This window comes from Malania oleifera, chromosome 9 (assembly GCF_029873635.1).
Source record: "Malania oleifera isolate guangnan ecotype guangnan chromosome 9, ASM2987363v1, whole genome shotgun sequence".
Lineage (NCBI taxonomy): Eukaryota > Viridiplantae > Streptophyta > Magnoliopsida > Santalales > Ximeniaceae > Malania > Malania oleifera.
The window spans coordinates 20,774,376-20,791,568 of record NC_080425.1 but is presented as its reverse complement, the minus strand read 5'-3'; the positions used below and the strand labels follow the sequence as shown (position 1 = coordinate 20,791,568).

Here is a 17,193-nt window from a genome sequence, read left to right as displayed (position 1 = left end):
GATCTCAATGTCAGATCAGTGTTTCAAAGAAGCTAACAATAATATTGAAACAAATTCAAAAATATTTTCTTCAATGTAGCAAGCACAAGAGTTGTTTGAAAACGAGCTTGTAAAATATTTTTTGCACACAAAATATAAGCCTAAAGAATTTCGCAATATCAATGCAAAAACCCTCAAGCTACTGAGTTTTCCCACATAAGATTTATTTGTTACAGTGGGAACAACTCTAGCCTAACTCTCAAGATAAAAATCAAACAATACAAACTTCAAATGAGAGTTGTGTGCTTTTTAGAATGGAGAACAAGCAATCTAGAAACTCTCACAATACTTGGATAATCAAGGAATAAGTGTATGAGAGTGAATGGGAGTAGTATAAGCCAAATAGGTTTTGGAAATTTTTAGAGAATTTTGGCTTAATAATTTTTCTAATCCACCCTTAATTTTGCAAATGAGCTTGTATATATAGGCATAGGCAAAATTATGATCATTGGGGACTCAATGGGCATTATTAAAAAAGTTTTAAACATGTTTAAAGAAAATAACCCCACTTACCCACTTTAACCTCGGTAAAAAATAAACAACCCGAGAGTTTTCGGGTGCCCGACCTAAGGTTCAGGTGCCCGAACAAACACAGTGCAAAAAGGTGTTGTTCGAGGTTCAGGTGCCCAAAAATGGGCTCGGTTTGCTGACTGAGGCGATTCCTCAAAAACACCGAGATTCAGGTGCCGATCCAATATTCGGTTGACCGAACTCACAAGTTCAGTCACCTGAGGCTATTTTGAATGCTAAGGTTTGGGCACCCGGGTTGGTGAAAAGTGACCCGACACAGGTTTGGTCGACCATGAAAGATGTGTACATTTTGGTTCGGTCTGCCGAACACAGGTCAACATGTTGACCCGTCCACAGTTCATTCACCAGAGGTGGTTTGAACACCACAGGTTCGGTCGCCTGACCTCTCATAGATTTGGTGTTTATTTCATTTTTACTTCAATTAATTCCCCTGATATGTTAAGTGATTTTTGGGGCATCTTATGTGCTAGTACTGGGACTTAGGGTCTTTCTAAGGTCTTTTGAGGACACCGCTAGTATTGGGACTTAGGGTCTTTCTAAGGTCTTTTGAGGACACCGAAAAAATCTGACATTGGTCGACATCCCTATGGTCTTTCTAAGGTCTTGAGCTTATAGTCCTACATGAATTATATGAAGATTATTACAGTCCTTTTCTTAATTAAGATTACAGACCCAAATAGAAATTACAACAAATAAATATGCCAGGGTTACCGCATGTTATTAATGTGATCCAACTTAGTATGATCTTGCACACAAAGTTGAAAATCATCAAATACCAGAGTATTTGTCATTATCAAAATCGGGAATGACTTATAGGGCCAACACATAGGAATTCAACATATCAATACATTTCCACATAGGAATCGAACATAACAATTCATTCGTCATGCCATAATTATTACAAACATCCTCATATGAAAGCTCAAATACTACAGTAATTCATATTCAATTTATTAGGAAAATTTGTTCTCATGCCACACGAATTTAATATCATATGCAATTATTCCAAATATAAACCTCAAACAAAATTATCATTTTCTAGTACTCAAGTTGTTCTGAAAATCATATAGATAAATATTAGGTTTCATATGCTCATAAATAACCAATTCACCTTAATAAAATACTGATATAATTTTATTCCTCCTTACCTAGTTTCCTGAACCACGTCTGTAGGGTTCCCAAAACTGTGCCTACGGTGCTCACCCAAATCCTATATTCCAAAAACCCTACTTACACAATTCAATCCCAGAATACTCAATATTCTAATATTTCTAAATCTACAATAATTAAATAACAATTAATCTCTAAATAACCCCCTTATCCTAGTTTTGGGGTTATACCTACAACGACCTCACGAGAAATCCGCTCCGCTAGACTTGTAAAGCATCATCTCTAAATTCTCGTGGTGGTGTCCGATCGTCAATTTAACTTAAAATTTAAGAAAAATTAAGGTGAGAGTGAGAATTTACCTTATCTCAGGAGATATACTTACGTCACTCCTATGACAAATTGACTTCGGTAGAAATGTTGGTAGCGGAGAATGGAGTCTAGTGATATTTTCTGATTTTTTATCGACCGAATATTTATCGAGAACTTGAGGAGAGAGAGTGAAGTGGATTGAGGAGAGAAACGAGAAGCAAGAGAGTGGGAGATTCAGCCCTCTCTCACCAATTTTAATTTGAAATTGGGAAATTCCATCTAGAAGCTTCAACTAACCAATATATATATATACTTTAACTTATACACATATATAATAACCTTATATATACATATATATATATATATATATATATCTTTATTTCAATTAGTTTTTTCCCCATACTATTACTTTATTTATTTATTTATTTATTTAATAATTTTTAATTAATTATTTAATTAATATTTAATCTTAATTTATTTATTTTTTCCCGGGTTACTACAGTTATGGGCTAAACCCCTATCCTCTTTCCCTTAAATATCAAAATATAATTTTAAATAGAAAGTTGTAATCTCAAGATTAAAACTTTGACCATTTAAACAAATGAATCTTGAATTTATCACCTAAATCACCTTTTTGATACTAAGGTACCATTACTATTTATTGATTGATGAGTTTTAAATGCTCCTTATTAGTGTTTTAATTCTCTTATATCATAAGCTGTAAATTTGAACGTTGGGAGGCTACAATCTACTACTATCACTTATCTGGTTTGCAATTTTTTATTGCATCCTTCACTATACCCACTTTAAGTTTTATTATGTAATATAAGAAATATACTATATGTTTTCATATGCACCAAAAGGGACATCTCATCACCCATTCTTAATTAAGTTTGAAGTAGTAATTTTGGTAAAAGGCTACTTTTTAATTTTTATAAGACTTAAACAATAATATTTTGTGGAAGTAGTAGTGATAACAAATAATAATAATAATAATAATAATAATAATATATCATTTGATTTTATTATTATATTATTGTTGTTATTATTGTTATTTTTTTTTTGTATTCTTTTTTTTTTTTTGAAACAATGATGTCTAAAGCTTTTTGAACAATCGACTAATCCACCAGGATATGGGCTAACCCCCCACCCTTCTCTACTTAAATGACAAAATATTATCTCAAATGGAAATTCATAACCCCAAGATTCGAATTCTAACCATTTAAATAGAACAGTTTTGAGTTTACCATCTAAACTACCTTTGAAAAGTAATTTCACTTTGATGATACTAAGGTAGTGTTCTTTCCCCAATACTATTTATTGGTTGATGAGTTTTAAATATCTTATATGAATGGATGTTCTTTGTAAGTGTTTTAATTCTCTTAGATCACAAGCTGTAAATTTGCACGTTGCGGAGGTTAAAATCTACATACAATAGTCCCATAGATGATGAAGGCGTTGATGACAATATCAATCTCTTAGACAATACTTCAAATGCTATTTTCACATAGAGTTCGAGCAATGCAAGTGAAAATGAACCAACCATTTCGTTGATGATCAGACCGCCAACCACTTCTATCAACCTAATTGATCTAGCATCTCAAGGATCTCAGGTTTCAATCCCATACTTCAAGGGAGATGGTTTTTCGATTTAAGAACCCATCATGGCCCGGTCATAAGTGGTTTAACCTTGACTATACTAGCATAAATACCATTCATTATCCAAAAAGAAAAAAAAAATGTGTAATCCACTCTTAAAAAGTTCAAAATCAACCATTGGAAATTAATTTTATTCAAATATCCAGAAAAAAACGATTGGGTTTCTAGGCGTGCCAATCTAAGCATATGTCAAGTGTCAAAATTTTTAACATTTTGTGGGCCTAATTGATAGTAAATTGATGAAGAAAATGTAGGTGCGCCGAAAATCAAATGTCAAAAGATGTTTTTGGGCTTTTTGAATCCTCAAGGGAAGCACATGTTCTTTTCTTTTTCTCTTTTTTTTTTCCCGAACTTCAAGTTAATGTATTTTTTATTACTATATTACTATTATTGACGTAGTTGTTGCTCTTTGTTATTGTTACTGCTGTAATTATTATTATTATTATCAATAGTCTTGAGAGATAGTCAAATGTGTTTTTTCAGATTATTTTTATTTATTTATTAAAGATTATAATTGTCTTTTAAAAAGTGAGTCAAATTAGACTAATTCCTATCTATAAAAGGATAAATCACTAATATATTAAATCTAAGAATTAGCACTTTGACTAGTGGAATACAATTCCACTCACAATTATGCAAACCCAATATGAGAATTGGTAATAGGTTCAAATTTTGATCCCATCCCCATTATTAGCTCATCCAAAGATTTCTCTCTCTCATGACTATTTTAGTATTAGTAGTAATATTAGTTAATTACTTCTGCACTTCAAACTTCTTTCACCAAGCAGAATTTTTTCTTTAGAGCCACAATCTTATGATAATTTCCCCGATCCTTCTTATGCCAATTATACAAGCTCCATTTTGAGGGATTCGCCATTCTCCAATTTAAAACTTAAATAGCTAATTTCAAGTCTTCATTGAACTCCCCATACTGCTTCAGTAAGCAACCAATATTATCGCACAAACAGAATCATTTTATCTCGGCAGCATAACACCCAGACACATTTTATTTACACGAGATTCTGTAAAAACAGTTTCAAACTTATCAGGCTCAACACACACACAACTAGCAGAACCATACAAGCCCAAATCATTTCTACAGAGAAAGAGCCCCAAGAATCCCAAGTCTACACTTTGTCACTGTCAAACGGTCAGCGCATCTTCACAATCTTGTCTCTTATGTCATCCTGCCATAAAAAGTTGTCCTCCAATCCCGGATGCATGAGCAGGTTATTCAGCAGAATCAAAAGGCTGTACAAAGGTTGTTAACCTTCATGTTAGAGGAACATTCCTGTTGGATTGAGTTTGCTGGATCGCATAACCTGCTTCTCTTTGGTTCAGATATCCTTACACGAGAAATCGCCACAGCAAGAGCATCAACCAAACTGCAGTCGTCTTCTGACCACTGAATTGAACTATCAGATGACAAAATTGGGCTGGAGTCATCATTGAGAGCACCACTCGCGATGATCCTTTTCCTCTCCGACTCTGCCCGAGGTAAGAATGTCAGTTGGGAAGTCAGCCTTGCACGGTTTCTGGCTTTTGGCTTAAACTTCAGGTTATGCAATGTTGGCTGTGTGTAGAACAATATCCAAGGATGCCCTGTAGAAGATACATGTCATCGACAGTGGGAGGTAACAAATCTAAATTCCATTGGTTTCAACCAAACAGACTGTCTGCACTTGTAATGTCATGAAACAATTATGCCATTTTAGAAAATATATGAAGCAAGAAATAAAACTAAGACTGCATCTGGTACCTTGATAAGTTTTAAGGTAATGGTTCTAAAAAATACCCAGTGTTTCAATTGGTGTTTTGAAAATCAGATGGAAACAGAAGAATTCAGAGGACCAGACGCTTAAAAAGACATACATGTAGTGTATGGATGTTATAAGATCGTTAAAGCCTCAAGCCTAAAATAGATCAGTTGATCGGCCATTAATAGGAATAGGAGAACCTCAATGACACAATACAATGGGAAGTTGGCCCGATTGAACATTTTCACATAGATGACTAATTTTTGCTTTTTGAATCTCAAGATTTCTGCATTAAACCTCAATTTTAAAATTATTCGTAAGATGGCAAGCCTAATGTGATCCCTGGCTGATGGACTAGTTTGGCCTTCTTCCTGATCAATGTTCATAAATGGTTTCAAAATACTGTGAAATCTAATATCTTGCAACCCATACTAAAGGAATTTACAGAATCAGACCACAACCAGCCACTTTCATAAACTAAATGCCAAAAAAAATTGAAGAAATTGCCTATCAGAAAAATGAAAATAAAACAAATCATCTCACTTCCTATTGGACAATTCATAAATTAACTTCCAAGAGAAAATACAATCTCTAAATTTGAACATAAATGTGGTGTATACATATACACGTGCACACAAACACTAGCACCACCACCAAGCCTTGAGGCAGCCTAAACGATAGCTGGAGAAATATTCGATACTTACTCAGTACTTCTTCAGCGGTTAGCCTAGTTGAAACATCCCTTGTCATCATATGAGCAATGAGATCCCGGGCAGGTTGGGATACTGACTCCCACGCTCCACCATCAAAATCAAGGTTAACTTTCTTGATGGCCTCAAAGACTGCTTCCAAAGAGTCACCTTGAAATGGAAGCACACCAACCAAAAGAGCATGTAGGAGGACGCCGGCACTCCAGATATCCACTTTTTCTGAATAAGAACCAAGCAGAACTTCAGGGGCAACATAGGCAGGACTTCCAACCACACCAGCAAGGCTCTGACCTGCAGGAATAAAAAATAAAAATTTATTCTAGGCAGTATAATTCTAGACTATGCACCATACAAAGAGAAGTAGGCAGTTGAGGGTCAAAAAAACACACATGTGTGCATGCAGACGCGCACACACAAAGTAATGACAAACATAACCATTCATTTACTGTTTGCTTTTCTGTTTGTTTCCCTGCCAGGTTCATTATAAACCTATTTCACAACAGAAAATTTCCCCTAGATTTAGAAACACCTTAGCATCCTCTCCAAAATATGAAAGTGCCAATACACTGTTTTCACCAATACATCTATTAATGGTTATTTTAGTCTTTTAGTACTAGTAGTGTGTTAGTGTTATGTTAATAAGTGAGAGAAAGGATATTATGGTCATTAGAATGCACTGGATAAGTATTATGGTTGTGTTAGGTCATTCATTTAACCAAAAATCTCAATATGGTATTAGAGCCAAGTTACCAAGAGGTCCTGGGTTCTAGTCTCGTTGCCTATGTTTATTAAGTGGTGTTTTAAAAAAATTATCATATTCCCTACAATGGGTGTTATTTATCGTGTGTTTATCTTCCCATGCACTGTTGGGCTGCACGTGCAGGGACAATTAAGGCTTGATATAAATTGTTGCTAGGGTATGTATGCTCAGGTGTATGGTTTGGATTATTCTGACACATTTTCACCAGTTTCAAACTTACATCAGTATGTCTATTCATCTCCTTGGCCATAGGTGGTTTGTTGCTTAGGGAGAGTCAAGCTTAGTGTGTCAGCTTAAGAAAACATTGTATGGTTTACAATAGTCTCTAGAGCATGGTGTGGTTGATTCAGTGTTGTAGTACTTGAGTTTGACCTTCGACGGTGTGCAATAGATCACTTCCTGTTTTATCATCTTAATTCATCATCTTCATATTGTGTAAGTGGATGATATTGTAATTACAAGTGATGGTGATTAAGGTATTCAATGCCTAAAGCATTTTTTACAAACCAAGTTTCAAATTGAGAATTTGGGACCAATGAAATTCTTCTTAGGTATAGAAGTATCCGGATCTCGTATGGAACCATTTTGTCATAGAGAAAGAATGTTCTTGATCTTTAGGATAAGACTGGGTTGTTGGGATCAAAACCAATTGATACATGCATGGATCCTAGTAGCAAGTATGTGTCGAATAGCAGTGACTTTTTGTCTAATCCTGGATGATACCAAAGACTTGTAAGAAAGCTGGATTATCACAAAGTCACTCAGCTTGACATATCTTTCTCAATAAGTATTGTCATTCAATTTCTGGATTCTCTAAGGACAAGTCATTGGGACCCAGTAATTCACATCTTGAGATATCTCAAGATGCATCTGGGAGAGGTCTCTTATATCAAGATCAGGGTCATACTTATATTCAAGGATATACTGAAGCAAATTGGGCTGAAACAGCTTCATACAAAAGATCCAAAACTGGGTACTATATCTTTGTTGGTGGTAATTTGGTTTCTTGGAATAGTAAGAAACAAACAATTGTGGATCAAGTGTTGAGTCAAAATATAAAGTTATGGCTCACACTACGTATGAGCTTGTTGGCTGACAAACATGCAGGAAGAATTGGGCTTTCCACATTCTTAGTATATGGAGTTGATGTGTGATAATCAAGCTGCACTCATATTGTTCCAACCCAATCTTCCATCAGTGAACAAAACACATTGTTGTTGATTGTCACTTTGTTCAAGAGAAACTTGTGTAAAAACTCAAAACTCATTACCACCGCTCATGTGAAGTCCAATATGCAGCTTGCTGATTTGTTTACCAAAACTTTGGGGGGTGCTCATGTTAAATTAATTTGTAACAAGCTAGGAGCATATGACATCTATGCTCCAGCTTGAGGGGTCGTGTTAATGGTTATTTTAGTCTTTTAGTATTAGTAGTGTGTTAGTGTTATGTTAATAAGTGAGAGTTAGTAAGGGTATTGTGGTCATTGAAAGTAATTGATATGTATTATTAATAGAGGGAGAGACTTACGTTGTGTTAGGTCATTCATTTAACCAAAAAAATCAATAATATCTATTTAAGTATACCCCTAACATTCCATTAGAGCATGTGTTGTACCGCTATCTCGTTCCCGTTCCACAAACCAGATCATTGCCTGCTCTAGGTAACAGTGGGGCATAGAACTAAATGCTCCATTTAGTTTCTGGAAAAAGGTGAACAGTATAACAAATTAAATTTTAAATCACATATTATTTAATATTTGGGACTCAAGAAAACATAAACCGTCAATCAATTACAATTACTACACCCATTAGACTTGGTTAAGGTCCATATTTCATTCTTTGAAAAAACAGAACACAAAGCATGTTATATTCCAATTTTTTTCATATTAATTTCTCATAAATTTTCTTAGCAACAAAATATAGATTTTATTCATAAAATTTTTAATTTAAAAAAAAATAGAAGCAGCTAACTATTGATTGGAGTGAAGAATTACAAGCTGATTAAGAACAAGTTGTCTTTAGAAGCAGCACAATCTTAAGAACTCACCTCAATTAAGCCTTAATCCCAGCTACTTGGGATTGGAAAGCACAAGGAGCACAAATTAGCCAGCTAGAACCAACAAAGGGGAAAAAAACAAAAAACAAAAAACGGGGGGGAAAGAATTATGTAGAAGTACAATGCAACTAATAATGCCCTTCAACCATTTTAGGCAGGGATTCGTCTTTTTGCCAACATAACAAGTCCTAAGTCCTATAGTTTATGGACTCAAAAATATACCTCCCAAGTCCCAAGAGTGAAAAGAGTCCATAGGTCTTCCACAAAGCAAACATGTCTCCAAGAGCCTCAACTCACATAAGTAACAATCTCAGTAACAATAACACCACACCCCACTCCCCCCAAAAAAAAAAATAACTATCCAACACAAAAAATAAAAAATTCACTAACCTGAATAACAAAGCAACTATTTCTCAATCAGAACTTCATTTGTTATCTTGAGAAGAAAAAAGAAAAAAGAAAAAAAAAATCTAATCTCAACCATTTGTTTTGGTCTTATGTTATAAGTTGGCAGGCAAGGGATGGTCTCATGACTGCTGGTTAGAGGCTCTCATCCCACCACATATTTGAGCAGGGTTCAAACCTAAACAACTCTACCCTTCACACTTACCCATCAAAAAGAATGCTAAGGTTTTTTATCATAGGAAAATAAATTTATTAAGAACGAAAGATCAGTACAAGAGCCAAACAAAAAATGTCCTCCAAGTAGTATAAAGGACAAAACAATTACAAAAGAGCCACCGCCTAATCTCCTTTCAATGCAATCAAAGACATGCCCTAAAAAAATCCTGAAGCAAAAGCCAAAAGATGCTAGAAAAAATTATTTTCTCCAAATAAAAAATAAGACAGCATAAATTGATCTTTAAAAATCCCAGCATTCATGTCATTTTTTGTCTAAAGGATGGGATACCAAATCCCAGTGTTCATGTCATCTGTAAAGTCTAAAGTATAGCCTACCTAGCACAATTCCACAAGACTTTCCCTTTCTTACTTCTCCCAAAACCCCAAATTTTCAACAACATAATATCATCCACTGCCTGAAGAGTCACCCACATCTCAGCAACAAAAGAGAAAATCTTACACCAAAGCAGACTAGCCACTGGACAATTAAGAAACAAATGCTCTTTGTCTTGTCAGAAGCTAAGAACATTACAAAAACATTTACAGATTGCCTTATTCATCCTTGACTGCATCAATTTATTAGCATTAATTAATTAAATTCTATTTCCACATAAATGCTTTGAACTTGAAGGAACTTCAGCCTTCCAAACTAAATTCTCCAGAGGAAAAAGGGAAGGGATCATTGATTGCATTAATGAATTATTAGAAATGATTTACAATTCGAAGCATCAGAATTATCCCCAATCCAAATACAAATATCCCTCATCAAAATAGGGACAAAGGATTCAACATTTCCTTATACTCCACTCCAGGACTCAGATTTGTGGATCCATGGTCGTGACATCTGAGGACAATGTCTCTTTCTTGCTTCATTGCAGAAGGCCCTCCCCTCACAGAATCTACCTTCTTGATGGACAGCACAAAACCCTTCACCTGCTCCTAGAAAAAATGCGAACCTGAACCCTCTGCCATCTAGGATAAAAAGCATCTTTATTGCACCATATTGTGGAATTTTCTCAGGCTGACATAAATCATCCGTAGCTGGCTCAAATTCTGAATAAAATGAAATGATAGGTTACCCTAAATCATCTCAGCCAAGGATTGACAATAACCCCAACCGAACCACGAATTGGCACACACACTCCAAAATGTGGTACATTTTTGTTCCCAAATGCTAAATTTAACCATTTTTGTGATAATAAAATATGTATTAAGAAAGAAAGAAGAGAGATTACAACCTAGGCAAGGACAGAAGCCCCCAAAAATTAAAAAATTAAAAAATAATTAAAAAAAAGGAAAAAAATTAAATAAAAGCTAACAAGAATTAGCCAAGAAAAACCCCTCCTTAAACCCTTTCCATTGTAGTTCTCTCTTGCCCCTCTTCAGCTTACTTCTACCACAATCAGGACAAAATTTATTTGCTCCAGGATCAAACAGCTGTAAACCCATCCTTTCCATCTATTGCTGAATTTCTTAATCCTCCCCAGTAATCTCCTCCACAGGGATGGGCAGAATTCCACCTTACACAATTTCTTTTTATCCAATTCCTTGCTCTCAAAAACAGAAATCCCCTCCAATCTATCCAACAGAGATGGTGGCACATATGATATATCCCCAAGTAATCAGATGAATCAGACATGTCCATATTGTTCCCAAATCTCATCCAGCGGCAATCCCCCATCACAATCCAACTCACCATCCATATCACTGAAATTATCCAATCTTCCCATTTCTTCTTCTCCTTACCTTTGCTAACCCACTCATTCGTATCACCCTCTGAATGTTTAGTTCTTCCACAATACATAAAATACCCATTGTATCTATCCTCAAAATTTTCTCACTACCCCACCCAAATTATCTTGCTCTGTTCAAATCTTTTCCTCATTTTAGTTCCCGTAGACACCACCTCCTGAGAAGCATAAAATTTCTGGCCCCTAAACTTATCAGAGTTCGTTTTCTTAGCAGTAGTTTCCCCAGAACATCAATATGTCATCCTGATTCTCATCTAGACAAGCTTCTTGGTCCTTTAAACAAAACTCCCTAGCAACAGCCACCAATTGAATCTCACTTGTTCTCTCCCCTACACTGATTTCCTCTCACCCAAAAATTACAGAAACCTCCACGGTACTCCTTGAATTATTAGAAATCAAATCTGGGTTTTACCTACTCTCGCCCTTCAAGACTCACTGAATCAATATCTCTTCCCCCTGAAGAGGAATTAACTGATTACTCTTTCTCCAGCTGCGAAATGGAGCTGATTTTGGCCCCAAGATATTTGCAGAGTCGGGCAAAGGAGCCTGGGCCTGCTTCAGAGAAGAAAATTTGAGTGAATCCATGGGCTGCCCAGTGCCCATTAGGTGAGCTTTGGGCCTGATAGGAAACTAAACTGAATCCACGAGCTGCCCATTGAAATTAGTCAGAGGGCTCTGGGCCTGATTTCTAACAATTGAAAGTATCTTTTTCTCATCAGAAAAAATAGAATTAAATAAAAGGACACCAAGGGGGTGCCATCTATTTACAAACACTAAGAGAGAGAGAGAATAGATCAATCAGCAGAATGACTGTGTATCCAAAAGATCAAAATTGAATAAGCATCCAGCATGTACTGCCACCAAGCCAGAAAGAAAGAATAGAAAGTCATCTATCCAGGAGTATTGTGGGAGAAGTAGAAGTTACTTCGTGAGCTCTAGTATTCCTTTCTCTCCACATAATCCAGGAGATTGTGAGAGTGATTAAGGAAAACACTTTTTTTCTTTCTCTCTTCGCAAAAATGTCCTTCAAAGCCCAGAATCCCTTTCCCAAAGATTCAGCAGTGACCTGGAGCAGCTTGGAAAGAGCAGTAGCTGAATTCCAAAAAATTCTGGTCCAGGGGCAGTGGAGCAGATGGTGATAATTACTCATTAGTTTCAGCATCACCCTTCATCCTTGCAAAGAAAGCATCTGTTAACCAAAGTGAAATCCTTCTCTGGAGCACAACTGAAATTTCAAGTTCCCACAACATTTTTTATTAGTTAAGGGAGAATTATTGCATTATAATTCTATCTTCAGTCATTGTTAATCTATTTCACAGAAGAAAATGTCTTTGAGATTTAGAAACACCTCAACATCCTCTCAACACTATGCAAGTGCCATTACATGTAGGTTATCAACATATCTACATACATATACCCCTAATGTTCCACATTTTAGAGCATGTGATGTACCACAATTCCATTCCTGTCCCATCAACAGCAACATTACACATTCCCAGTAACATTGCAATGCCAATCATTTTGTCTCATCAATGATCAGTGTGAAGGAATAGACATTCTAATCATACTGTTCTGTGACAAATCAGAAGTTCATCCTTGTGTGGTAAAGAGAATTTCTTATTCATGACAAAACTACTTTACCCCATTATTCAAGCAAGGAAGTTAAGATGGACCAACTGAGCTTTTCAATCTCCTTCAACTTCACCTTAGAACCCTTATCCCAAAAACCTTACTCTTAAAAGTTAAAAATTAAACAAACATACTTATGTTATAAAACATAATATGTAGATTTGCGTATCTGTGCATGTAAGCTTCCATTATTTTTGTAACTTTAATATTTTCTTAATTTTGAACATAACTTCTGCAACCAGTTGGTTGATTTAGAGATAGAATTGCAGCAGATGCACAATTGTTGTTCTGATAAATTACTATTCTGGGAAGGCAACTGCAGAAGGCTCCTAAAAACTAAAAGGCATAATGCAACACCAAATGCACAAGGTTCTTACACCATATTGAGAGTCTGCAAAAGCATGATGTATGCATTTTGGAGAGACTGTTTCCATGACTTGAACCTTTGACCTTTAGGTTTGAGCATAACATCCTTATCATTGCGTCAAGGCTTACCATTGACCCAAAAGCATGTATTGTTAAAAGTTAAAACAAATGAGGACAATATGAACAAAAGAAAGAAATGAAATTTCTAAAGCCACATTAGATATAACCTTCATCAACGGTAACTGATCCCATAAATGTGCTTCTGATTGCCAATATTATTAATGTACAAATTAAAGTTTTAAACAGTTTTAAACAAAGTGCCAGGAAAACACCCCAAAAAAAAATAGAAAAATAAACTAAACTTTGAAAAGCATTATATTCATATAAGCACAAATCAATGTATGACCAACATGGAAAAATTGCACATGGCATCTTAACTTCTCCATGTCAATATCATTTAATAGTTTTAGCAATAAACTTCACAACAGAGTACCAAATTTCTCAAACTGGCATCCAGTTAAGATGCTCTTAATAATCAATGCCTGAAGAAAAAAAAAATGTTTCCAACTTCACATTTTAAAATTTCAGACATAATGCAAAGTTAGACTTATAATGATATAAGAAAACCTTAATAAAAATAAAAAGCACATAAACCAACAAACATGGAAGTATTACTTACAAAATGTTATGAATTAAGGGACTACATAAGCATGGACATGCCCACCAAGAAGCAATGTTCATATCCAACATTTTAAAATGAGAAAAAAATTTTAAATATGTTTCTAACTTGCAACACCCCTTCAACACTTTTCTGATACGGTGCCAATGTGCTCTAGACAGAATAATGACACTGGAATGGTTGTTCATGAAAGATTTAATTTTTAAGAGAAATATTACAATAATGGTTTATTGAAAAGGCTACATTTGCACACTGAACTTGAACCATTTCCATACTTCAAAGATCAAGAAATTTTGATGCATGAAGCAGTAAAATTAGGGTTAATAACCCCTAAAACCTTGAACTTAGACCATTCTGGTTTTGACCCTAAACTTCTATAGTTCTATGTTTCCCAATCAGGGTGCTGAACTTGGAAAATCAAACCAATAATACCATATTGTTAATGATGTGTCTGGAAATGTTACAGATTTTATATGGTTTGTGTAAAAATGATAATGTGTTTTAATCAAATTCCTACTGGACAAATGTGTTTTACACAAAGTATGCTTAGCTGCATCATTGAAAAAAATGTCAGATTAGAAAATGTAAAAGTTCCTTCAAATGCTCAACTGCATCATTAAAGAAGATCTCAAATTATAAAATTTAAGAGTTCTTTCAAAAATTTTCACAAAAACCATTTCACAATAGGACAGCATAGGTCTGATTTGTCAAGCTCAGTGGCTTGGCTGAGAAAAATGAATCTCTGGGGTTAAAGCCAAAAAAAGGACAAGCTTGGGTTTAGGAGCTATCAATCCACAGGCTTAAGGACGAAAGAATAAACACTACAAATAATTAGACAGCATTTTTAGTGCAGAACCAAATTGCTAATTTAACACTATAATTATCATGAAAGTACCCTAAAACATTTAATTTATAAAATTATAGCAACAGATAATTTTCCAAAACAAAAGTGCAATGGGATCTGTGCATCCCTGACCATACCAACAACTAGAAATTGCATAAACTTCCAGTTCTAAAATAAAGTTCATCCCACCATTTGAAATGCGCACAGCTAATCCAAAGTCTGCCAGCTTTATCTGTCCTGAAGTCGCAAGAAGTATATTCTCGGGTTTTATGTCGCGGTGAACAACACCCATATCATGGCAATACTTTATTACAGAAACCAGTTCCTTGAGTATATTAGCAGCCCGGTACTCTGAATATCTCCCTTCTTTAGCCATCTGGTCAAGCAACCGTCCCCCAGGGCAGAGCTCCATCACTAGATGGAATGATGCTGAGTTCTCATAAACTGCCTTCAGTGTCACAACACCTGGATGGCCAGAAAGGTGTTGCATTATCTCCACCTCCCGATGCACAATCTCCTCCCCTTTACGCAATGTCTTGCAGGCAAACTCTTCCCCAGTCACTTTACTTCGGCACAACACCACCGACCCAAATTTACCCTGTCCTATCATTGCCCCCAAATCATAATCTTGCTCAATCTTCTTCTTCCTACCCATTCGAGTGGCTGCATCAAGACACCCAATTTTCCTCTTCAGGCCTCTTCCTTGCGTATCTGAGCAGCCTACGCCACAAGGAGGAGCAGTGACAACTCCAATAACTACACTTCTACTAGAACCAACAATTTCTTTAACTACATCTTCCTTACACTTCTTTCTCTGCCTTGAGTACTCTTCAAACGACAAGTGTGACAAAAGGATTGTCAATGGAATTGCAGGCTTGCGACATGATGGTAAAATTTCCGGGCCCTTTCTCTTCTTCCCCAAAAACTCCATTAATTAAACATTTCAAAATACTGAAAATTTCTAAAATTTCCAAGAACCATAAGCGATCCAACTAAGCGTCGGATTCATCGAAAAAAAAATTATTAGAATTTCCCTGAAGTCGCTGGAACTAAATAGTAACCAATCGAAAAAATATCTTCAACGGAAACTACAGTGGGTACCACTCGACTGGAAGATCTGTCTTTCGATTGAATTCTGCAATTTCAACAATGGGTATCAATCAAAACGCAGTAAATCCCACTTGATAGTCAAAACCCCAATATTCGGCAAGAAATGAAATGAAAAAATAGAACGAGAAAGAAAAAAAAATAATAATAAAACCATAAAAAATAAAATAAAATATAGAAGAAACAAAAACAAATTTCGAACCGGTGAGCATCAGAAGCTTCTTGTTCCTCTTCTTACGACCCATCTCGACCAGTGATTCACCAGTTCTACGCATCAGTTTGCTGTGATTCATGAATAAAATCTGAGCGAATAACAACCCGCAATTGATGCGATCGTGCTAAGATAAATGAAAATCAGAACAAACGCATCAAGAGGGAGAAGTGATTGGAGGATGAGGATCGGCAAAGCAGTACCTTCATTGGAAATGGATGCGAGCAGGAGTGAAGGACTTGACTGAAGAGATGAGGAAAGTTATTTTGGGGAGCAAACACGTGAAAACTACAACCGTCACAGCGTTCCTCTCGCGCGTCTATATTAACTACAATGCGGCGTTTTGCAATTTACAGAGGTGTCCCTCGGCTTTGAAGTTTTTCCGCATCTTATGCCCTTTACTCTTCAAATTCACGTTCCATGCTTCATTCCTTTTTTTATATTTGGTCAAAGCCATGCTTCCCCACCAACCTCTCTCTGCTCTCTAGTTGTCTTGACAATGAGAAAATCACATGATGTTGTATTTGGAAAGATATAAATGGAACATAAATCTAGGAGGTTGATTTAGAATTGTATAATTCTGCAGTAATTATCACATTCATATATAAAGGCGCTTTCTTTATATTGATGAGACGTTACTTTACTCTTAATACGTGTAGGGCTCTCTTTTTCTCTCTCTCCTTGTATGTTTACTCCCATTTCCAAATGTACTTTCAAATTTTTCATTAACTTTTCTCACAAATTTTCGAAATCATAGATAATCTTTATACCCGAGTGTTGTGACAATCTTTTACTAATCTACACTTTCCATTAAAGTTTTTCCATGAATTTTAGTCGTTATTCCTAAATGTTGTGACACTCCTTTACTAATCTACATGTCATCTTATTTGGTGTGATTCCTTAGGGGCTGCTTGAAACCGGACGCACATATATACACTGAACATAATGTCTTGTCTATTGGCTGTTAGGTCAAGCAAATTTCCTATCATACCTCGGTAGTATTTCATATCTACCAGTTTTCCTTTTTCATCTTTATCAAGATTTATAGACATACT

General features: G+C 35.6%; 1 protein-coding gene across 2 annotated transcripts; it reads right to left on the bottom strand.

Annotated features, from left to right (window-relative positions):
• Window positions 1-4,621: 4,621 nt before the first annotated feature.
• On the bottom strand, window positions 4,622-16,645 carry LOC131164046 (serine/threonine-protein kinase PEPKR2-like). 2 transcript variants are annotated; one of them, XM_058120969.1, is made up of 5 exons: window positions 16,342-16,645; window positions 16,130-16,209; window positions 15,010-15,955; window positions 6,110-6,406; window positions 4,622-5,250 (listed from the first exon to the last, which is right to left on the bottom strand). In XM_058120969.1, exons 3-5 carry the CDS (start codon window positions 15,749-15,751, stop codon window positions 4,892-4,894), a joined length of 1,398 nt encoding a protein of 465 aa, XP_057976952.1. In that variant the 5' UTR covers window positions 15,752-15,955; window positions 16,130-16,209; window positions 16,342-16,645; the 3' UTR covers window positions 4,622-4,891. The 2 variants fall into 2 exon arrangements, with proteins under 2 accessions (XP_057976952.1, XP_057976951.1); XM_058120968.1 differs by having other exon boundaries at window positions 16,130-16,551.
• Window positions 16,646-17,193: the final 548 nt, after the last annotated feature.

Excerpts from the sequence above, each read along its gene's own strand:
- LOC131164046 (XM_058120969.1), bottom strand. The coding sequence starts at position 15,751 with ATGGAGTTTTTGGGGAAGAAGAGAAAGGGCCCGGAAATTTTACCATCA. Across the intron at positions 6,407-15,009 it reads AGCTGTGCGCATTTCAAATG|GTCAGAGCCTTGCTGGTGTG; the intron begins GTGGGATGAACT and ends TTATTCCTGCAG. Across the intron at positions 5,251-6,109 it reads AACCGCTGAAGAAGTACTGA|GGCATCCTTGGATATTGTTC; the intron begins GTAAGTATCGAA and ends TATCTTCTACAG.